The 9,669-nt window shown below is 41.0% G+C and overlaps 1 protein-coding gene across 1 annotated transcript in view; it reads right to left on the reverse strand.

Moving 5' to 3' along the window:
- The window catches only part of Dennd5a (DENN domain containing 5A), a 69,851-nt gene extending 60,182 nt beyond the window's left edge, over positions 1 to 9,669 (reverse strand). The window contains exon 1 of the mRNA XM_028768043.1: positions 9,561 to 9,669. Within this exon, the coding sequence (XP_028623876.1) occupies positions 9,561 to 9,669 (109 nt within the window). The remainder of the gene's footprint in view (positions 1 to 9,560) is intronic.

Genomic DNA, 9,669 nt, shown 5'->3' on the forward strand with positions numbered 1-9,669 from the left:
AAATAGCATCATTAAAGACACAGCCAGGCCTTGTGGGGTATACCTGTAATAACAGCACACTACAGTCCAATGCAGGAGAATAGAGGAGTTGAGAGTATAGCTATGTAGCAAGATAAATACATGTTCATCTCTTTAATGTATGAATCATGAAATAATCAGACTCCAAAACAAAAACTCTTATCAACACTCAAGTGTCAAGTTTGACTCTGGACTTTCGGACTTTTAAAAATTCAGAACTTTAACTTAGTCCTTGCTATTCTCTCTAACAGACCTCTCTCACATCCACTACTCTGCACTTAGGAAAATTTAAAGTTTGGCTTATTACATTCCAAAAGGTTAAATATTACGCCTTACATCAGAAAACCAGCTAAGATCTGAAAAGAAGCTGCTGTCTTTCCATAATAATACAGCAAACCCCCATTAAGCACTTACTGTATAACCCACAGTCTTCCAGCACAGTGAGGAGTGCTGCCTAGCTGACTCTAGGTCAAGAGAAACTTCTAACATAGCTGTGAATTGTTTCAAGTTGTGTAATGATCAAGATTTTATAATCAGGAAAAATTAAACTTCTTAATAAGTTTATTTTATTTATTTATTTATTTATTTATTTAGTGTGTGTGTGTGTGTGTGTGTGTGTGTGTGTGTGTGTGTGTGTGTCAGAACAAATAACTTTTGAGAATCAATTCTTACCCTACACAATGTGAATCCTTTGACACCAGGATTGGCAGCAAGCACCTTTACTTGCTGAACCATCTCACTGGCTCAGAAAAAAATTTAAACCTTTTAACAATCAGGTAAATAAAAGTAGAAAAAGTAAGGAAAAAGACTTCCTTAAAATTAAATCTCTAGGGTTTTTTTTTTCAATAATATAATAGTATATAACAAATGAATCCCTAGCTACATAACTAAGCTAAGCCAATGTTACAAAGTCATTTATAAACTACAAAACAAGGAGCTGGAGAGATGGTTTGGTGATTAAGAGCACTGGCTGCTCCTCCAGAGGACCTAGGTTCCATTCCCAGTATCTACATGGAGCTTACAACCATCTATAACTTCAGTTCTAAGACACCTGACACCTTCTTTTGGTCTCCAAGTACACCAGGCACATGTGTAGTACACAATGCAGTCAAAACATTCATATGCATAAAATAATAATACATTTCATTTTTTTATAATTACAAAGAAACAAAAAAGGACCAGAAGTGCTACTCTGACTTCAAGGAATGAATCAGGACTTGACAGATGGCTCACTGGTTAAGAGCACTGGAAAAGGATTGGGTTCAGTTCCTAGCACCCACATCAGGCACACACAACTACCTACCTATCACTCCAGCTCCAGAGAATCGAATGGCCTCTTCCGGCCTTAGTGGGCATGGCATACATGGTACACATACAGGCAAGCAGGCACACATACAGACAGATGAGCAGGCAGAACACATAAATAGAACTAAACACTTTCTTTTTCTTTTTTTTCTTTTTTTTGTACTTTTTGTGGACAAAGCCTTTTCACTGATTTCTCTTTTCAGTATATTTGTCATTCATATAGGGTAGCTATTGTTTCTTCTAATTTTGTGTGCGTGTATGTCTGTAGGGTGCCTCAACGGCCAAAAGGCATCAAGATGCCCTGGGACTGGAGTTATAGCTAGTTGTAAACTGCCATGTTAGTGTTATGGATAAAACACAAGTCCTCTCAAAGAGCAGTCAGTGCTCTTAACCACTGAGCCACTGCCTGCTCCCCACCAGAACCAACTCTCTAGATACAACTGAAATGCCAGCCTAATGGATAAGTAAAAAAAAAAAAAAAAAAGTATAATTTGCTATTGATGAATTTAGCTACTTACTACCTTATGAATCCTGGCCTTGATTATTATTTCTAAGTCATTTTTTCCTGTTTCCATGACTTAAAAATCCTCAAACTTTCTTGGTTATTTCCCCATATCATTTCAAGACCACACAAATCATAAGCAAACCTCTGACCACCAACTGCACACTACACCAAAGGACTTCTGAGGTTAGCAGATGCAAATCCTGTTCTTTCTTCTTCAAAGAAAACAGACCACATGTAAAAAGTCTGAAACATCCTGCAAGCACAAAGACACTCAGGGGAGGAGGGAACACTAACCTTCTTAGAACCAAAGTCCTAGTCACTTTTTGATCTAAGATTTCCAGAACTGATAAGAGAAGGGAGAGAATAAAAACCAACAGCTGGCCTTCCTAACTGTATGTAAGGAAACAAGCCACATATCTGTCTGATCTCCTGACACTGCACCTCTACTAAGTACTAACTGGAGACTGAACCACAAAAGCCCACATGCCACATCATGCTAAACTCTGTGATTCAAATCACTAGTCAGATGCCTCTTAATTAAAAAGAAAGTCACATCAATTATGAGACAGCAGACAGAGACCTGGATTCTAACATTTTGTTTTGTTTTGTTTGAGACAGAGTTTTGTTTGAGTTTCTTTGTGTAGCCTTGGCTATCCTAGAATTCTCTATCTAGACCAGGCTGGCCTTGAATTCACAGAACCTGCCAAGTGCTGAGATCAAAGGATGCATCTCCACCACCACCACCATTACCACTACCCAACTAACAACTCTTTTTTAACTTTTGGTAACAATGAAAAGGAGATTTTATTTAAAGTGAAACTGAATAAAAATGGTTTAAAAGTACACTGCAAAACTCTAAGGTCATTTAGAGATATTACATTACCATCTAGCAAAAGTGGTGAATCATCTCTGACTTCTAGCTCTTCATATATATATATATATATATATATATATATATATATACACACACACACACACACACACACACACACACACACATTATATTGCTTCTAGGATCAATATACATGAATGTGTGATCATATTTTGCACACTGGGAAGGTTAGAATTCAAATATGCTAAATGACAGCAACCTCCACAGACCTTCTTACTGCTTAGGCCACTCAGCATTTTAGACTAACGCGGCTTGTCCCACCTATACAGTAGACCACAGATGAACTAGTTTGTTTGTTTTGAGGCATAGTCTCTTTATGTAGCCCTGGCTAGTCTGAAACTCACTATGTAGACCAGGCTATCTTGAACTCATAGATCTGTCTTCCTCTGCCTCAGGTATACAACACTATGCCTGTCCTAGCCTAGCAACATTTTGATCTGACTACATTGACTTTATTGGCTGAATTTAGAATCACCTATGACACAAAAATGTGTACATCTTCAAGGATGTTTCCAGAGAGGATTAACTAAGGTGGGGAGACCAACCCAAAATTCAGTTAGAACCATCCCTCATCCAGAGACCAAGCCTAATTTTTAAAAAAGGAGAATGTGGACTGGGCACCAGCACCGTCTCTTTGCTTCCTGGCTGGAGATGAAGTGGCCAGCTGCCTCATGCTTCCACCATAATAATTTCCCTGCCATGATAGATCACGGCCAACTGTGAGCCAAAATAAACTCTTCTTTCCTTAAGTGGTACATCCTCTTACTGTCCACCATGCCAGATCCTGCACCTCACAGACTCACACTCCAAGCTAAAATCAACAACTGGCTGGGTAAAGTGGTATATACATACCTTTCTTGAGAAGCAGAGGCAGATGGATCTCTGTACATAACAAATCCTAACTCTAATAATAATAACAATAATTTATTATTATAAATTAACAACTAGGCCAGCGCTGGGCAGTGGTGGCGCACGCCTTTAGTCCCAGCACTTGGAAGGCAGAGGCAGGCGGATTTCTGAGTTTGAGGCCAGCCTGGTCTACAGAGTGAGTTCCAGGACAGGCAGAACTACACAGAGAAACCCTGTCTCGAAAAACCTAAAACAAAAAAACAAAAAACAAAAAAAAAAACCAACTAGGCCAGCAAGATATCTTGGCATGTAAAGGGACCTGCTGACAATTATGATGACTTGAATTTGATCCCTGGAACCTACATGGCAGGAGAATCAACTCTAAAGCTGTCTTCTGATTTCCCCATATATTTTGTGATACATGTAACCCCTATACACAAAAATAAATGCAATAAAAGATTTAAAATCACAAAACACCTGGAATATGGAATATGGATATTTACCTCACTCAATAACTTTGAAGAAGTAAACCTAAAAGTTCAGTAATGACAAAATTTCATCACTGAATTTCACAAGAAGTTACCAGCTTCTGAACAGCAGGCAACCTTTCACACTGTTCCATACCTGCAAGTAATCTAAAACAGAGCACAGGGTCCCTCCTCTGACCGGAAGTTCCTCAGAGATCACCACACTCTTCTGACAATAATTACAGCAACAGCACAGTTGAAGAGCTAAGCAAAGCCCAACTACACCTTCTACCAGACTTAGTCAAAAAGTAAGTTTCTAAAAGGATATGGGCCTGGAAAAGGATGTTAGGCAAAGAAACAATTTTTAACCTAGGAAGGAAGGAAGGAAGGAAGGAAGGAAGGAAGGAAGGAAGGAAGGAAGGAAGGAAGGAAGGACTGACTGAACAGAATATAGGAGAACATGGTTTAAGTACCAAACACTGACTCAGATCTCCTCCTAAGAGGAGCAGAGCCCAAAGTCATTAAAGTAAAACCCACTCACTTTCCAAGTGATCCTCACCACCTGAGGAAGTCAAGGGCTCTTCAGTGTTCTACCAAGTCAGTCTCTTCAAACAAATTCTGTATGTGTTTGAAATTGCCTTGGGCTGTTTCTTCATTATTTCCTAAGTGTTAGACATTTCAAGACTCCTTCCTTTGTTCTACCTTACAAAAGAAACACATGACCTTACTTTGAAAGTATCCCCCTATTGCAGACAGCAGCCTTAACTTTAGACAGTCAAAAGCTGGAGGTAAGCTATCAGGATAGGAGTTTCCTGTAGGTAGTAAGCTAGGCTTCAAGGCAGAGACACAGATAATGATTATAAGAGAACTGACCTGGAATACCAGACTGGTAGAGGAAAATCAAAGTACATTTCATTCAGTCAACTCCCAGTTTGAAGAAACTCACCAAATGTGTTGTGGTAGTCATGTTTCAGGGGATTGAACTCAGGATTTCATGTATGCTAGACAAGCATTCTACCACTGATTCACATACCCAGCCAATTCTTCAAGTTTCTGGGAGGTGGGGAGGAGAAGAGAGTGGGGATGGAGGGGGCTAGTCTCTCTACATAGCTTAGGCTGAGCTGGAACTCGGGATGTACTTACTGCCTCCACCTCCAGTGATGAGACTACAAGCAGGCATTGCCACTCACCTCTTAAGCTTCATCTCTATAAAATGAGAGACAGTCTATTTCTTTTAAATAACACATCCTTCTTTAGCAGTCAGGAATCAAAACACACATCACACAGGCAGGATGGATGTCTATAACCAAAAAGACATTCAGCCAGTTCAGGTGGTCATACTGTAATCCTAGCACTCAGGAGCCCAAAGCAGGAGGATCATTATAAGTTCAAGGCCAACTTGGGTTACATATTAAGTCCCAAGATAGTCTACCTGTGCTACAGAGTAAAACTCTGTCTCAAAACAAAGTAAAACAAAACAGAAAGACTATACTGTTGGGAAGACTTTGATATTGTGGAAATATTAACTGGTAGTGCAATTCTGGAAAACAAACTAGCAAGCAGTTGCTCAAAAGGTTAAACAAAGTTTCTATATGACCTAGCAGTTTCATTCCTAGGTACACATGCCAAGGGAAACAAAACCATATGCCCATCAAAAACCATGTATGCAAATGTTCACATCAACATTATTTACAATAATTAAAAAGTAGGAGCAACTTAAGTACTAGTCAACTAATACTATGTTTTATGTCACAGAATATTAATCGGGCACAAACAAAAACAATAGAGTCAGGTATAGCTAACACATCTAACTCATGCAGGCAGAGGCAGAAGGGTCAAAGTCTCGAGGCTAGCCTGGGCTACAATGAGCCTCTATCTCAATTAGGAAAACAAAAAAATAAAAATCTGAGCTTGAATAAAAGGCCATGATGTCTGCTGCTACTCCATCAGACAAGTATCTTACTTCTCCCATCCCCATTAGACTATTGTAAGGCATAAAATCATCACTTCAATAGCGGAAAAGACAAATGAACTGTGGCATAGGAAACAAATACTCTCTACCTTCCCCTGGATCTTGGTGTCTCACCTGTAAAATCAGAAGTTTATATGGTCTCTAAGTATGCTTCCCTGTCTGACACTTCATGGTCTTTAAAGTTGCTATTTTATCTAGGTGTGGTGGCACACACATAAATCCTAGTTTAAGGATAGCCTGAGCTATCTGCTTAAAGAGTCACAGGCCAGCCTGGCCTACATGGCAAGACTTCATCTTTAAAAAGAAAAACAATTTTAATCTCACTGGTTGGTACATCTAAGCATTATGACCTGACCAGTCCTCTGCTCTGAATTTTCTAGACAGAATTTTCTCACTCTTCAAAGGGTAACATTCTGAGCTGACTTCAGTGTATTCTTTCAATGTGGTGCCTTTCTTTTCATGTGACTACCAGCAATCTTCTCTTTCAGCCCACACTCACCTCTCAGGTCACAACAACTATTTACTGCATCTCTAGACTTCTATGATCCTTCACCATGTCAGCATAGAAAGACTCTAAATGTTTTTTTTTCTCCCCTAATTTTAATTTTTACTTTCTGCTTTTTAAAAACATGGTCTCACTGAGCAGCCAGGCTGGTCTGGAACTCACACTCACCTGTCTCTACCTTCCAGATGATGAAATTACTTACAAGTATTTTTTATTTTGGCTTCTTTTTTTTTTTTTTTTTTTTAAGATATGGGTATCATGTAGCCCAGAATGGACTAAGTAGACAAGGACAACCCTAAACTTTTAAGTCACCTGCATCTTAAACCTCCCTGGTGTTAGGATTACAGATGTAGATCACTATCCAGGCTTGTCAAAGCATCTTTGATCTGCTTTTTCTGGATATAGCTTGTTTTGTTTTGTGCATCTGAGTATTCAGGAACTGCCAGAGAAACACAACTTAATTTAGTTAGAGAAAAGAATACAGGTTCCTCTCAGAAGAGTCTGAGTGCAATTCCTAACTTCATACAGTTTCAATGACCATGACATCACCAATTTGGGAGCAATCAGGCAGGCTAAGGAGAGAAAACGTACCCTAGAGAGTCTCTGCATGGACTGCACAGAGTTATTTGTATTCTGTTGTGTTGTCCTCTGAATCCCTCCCCCTCCCCCCCCCCCCCCCGCCTCGCCCTGGGATCATCCAAATTCCCCAATCAACCCACCAGAAATGAAAAGAAGGATGAAAAAAAGAAAAATCCCTCAATCACTGTCTGTTCTAACAAAGGCAAGTCAGCCATTGGATATATGGCCTTGGCAATACACTACGACAACCAAATTTAAAAATACACAAAATGCCCTTCTCACACATTATACAACTCATCCCCCTTGTTTATTCTCCGAATAAACTTATACGAGGATATAATTTTAGCTTGCTAAGAAGCCAGATAATTAACAGATATTCATTAAAAGAGGATAACATTTCTTTTTTGGTGAAACAATGTTTTTTTAAGGTTCCAGGTCTAACTAAGGCCTCTTTAGTTTCCGAGCTGGTTATCTAATTTGCCCCAGGCACAAATACAGCCAATAGCAAAACAGGTCTGTCCATTCTAACCCAAACACTCCCCAGTTTCCTTTCTTTGTTTCTTTTTTTTTTTTTAAACTGAGAATGACCTTGAACTCCAGATCCTCCTGCTTCTGAAACAGATCTCACAGGCTTATACCACCTCTTAAGGCTATCTTTACTTTCTAAAACCAAACAGCTACAGAATTTAACAGACATTCAATAACAGTACACCATAAAAATAAGTTTATTCTACCTTTGAGTTTCTTCTTTCATCCAGAAAAACTGTTATTTTTTAACCCTTCTCAACATGTTAGTTTGCTTTTCTTTCTTCTTTTTGACCAGGATCTCACTATGAAGCCCAGTCTGACCTTAAACTTGTGGCAATCCTCCTGCCTCTGCCTCCCAAATGCTGAGATTACAGATGTGCGCTAGTGACCATGTTACTGTTTTCTAAAGTCCTCCAGAGAGGCTACTGTGGTACAGCATGTCACCAAAAAAGCACTGGACCAAGAGTCAAGAAATATAAGCCCTGCGTCCTTTCGGGCCTCATTTCCTTCCAGATCCCATCCAGCACCAATACCTAGAACCAAATTCCAACAACTACATCATCCACAATTCTAAAGTTAATACATATGAAACAGATGACAACATCCGGATGTACTTTGAGAGACGACATAAAAAGGTGAGCTTGGAATACTAAAGCCAGAACAACAAAAGGCTTAGCTAGTATCAATCCATTACTACTTCAGGATGTTTTATAAGGCATCAGTTTCTCATATTTTTAAAAGACAATCCAGTTTTGTCATCTGAAGTGTGCACTTTTTTTTCCCTGTAAGAAATACTGGAATTTGCCAGGTGATGGTGTTGCACTCCTTTAATTCCAGCACCCAAGAAGTAGAAGCAGGCAAATCTCTTGAGTTTGAGGCCAGCCTGGCCTACAGAATGTGTTTTAATACAGCTATGGCTATACGGAGAAACCTGGGGGGAGGGGGGGAGAGAAAGAGAAGGAGGAGGAGGAAGAGGAGGAGGAATAAACAAATTGGAGGTTTTTCTGGTAACAAAAAAATTTCAAAACTGGATGATCACTTTCAATAGAGAAACTGTACAGTGTCCAGTGACCACCACATCGTGACTGAAATGGGGAGAGAAGTTTCCGTCATCAAATCAGCATGACATAACTTTAAAGTCTAACACTACAAGCCACTGAAACCTGCTCACTGGCCACCCAAAAACTTTTCAAAACTGTTGCAACTCCAATGTGGGCGCGTAGGAATTCACCGGGGATTTCATAACTCTTACACCTTCAAGCAATGGGTGCCAAATCTCATCAGGGCCTGTCACTTCCCCATCACTTCCTCTTCGAAAGATAACTTGAGAGGCATCACAACACAGCACAACCTGTCCAACTCTGGGACGGTGCCTTCATTCACAAATGACCCTCGCCTGGTAAAGGACACTAACATTCAAAAGAAAAAAAAAAAGCATGGCACGGGTACAAGTTCTTTTCTAGCGCCAAGGGAGAAACCATTCTTGGTGTACCCCAGTTCAATTTGTCACTTCATGTCCGATCCAGAGGGGCAGAGCTGTGGAGGAAAAGCCCGGGGCCTGGCCTGCTCAGGAGTGAGTTATAACGGTTTTGAGGAACTGGTCGCACCGGCTTCTTGGGAAGAGGCCAAATAAACTCATCAAGTTTTTGTTTTGCTCTTTTGAAAAGTCTGAGTGGGACTAACTCTCACTAAGACGTGGGATAACTTCTTCCTTCCCAAAAGGGTGCTAGAAGGCAAGCTCCCCTTCACTGTGGACTAAGCCACTCGACCTCCTGAGCGCACACAGCGTCCGCGTCTCCCCAGGCTGCCGACGCGGCGACCACCGCGCGGGGGACAGCAGGCCCGCGAGTCCCGCGTCCCGTCCCCTCGCCCGACCCTCACTGGACTCCCGGGACAAAGCGGGGCCCGCGGGCCCCGGCTCCGGCTCGGCGCGCACTCACCCGACAGCTCGTCCGGCTCCAGCCCGGTCTCGGTGTCCAGCCCGCAGATGACAAAATAGTCGGCGAAGCGACTGGGCGCCGAGCCCCCTCCGCCGCCGCCGCCGCTCAT

Source organism: Grammomys surdaster, unplaced genomic scaffold (genome assembly GCF_004785775.1).
Source record: "Grammomys surdaster isolate TR1022 unplaced genomic scaffold, NIH_TR_1.0 184, whole genome shotgun sequence".
Taxonomy (NCBI): Eukaryota; Metazoa; Chordata; class Mammalia; order Rodentia; family Muridae; genus Grammomys; species Grammomys surdaster.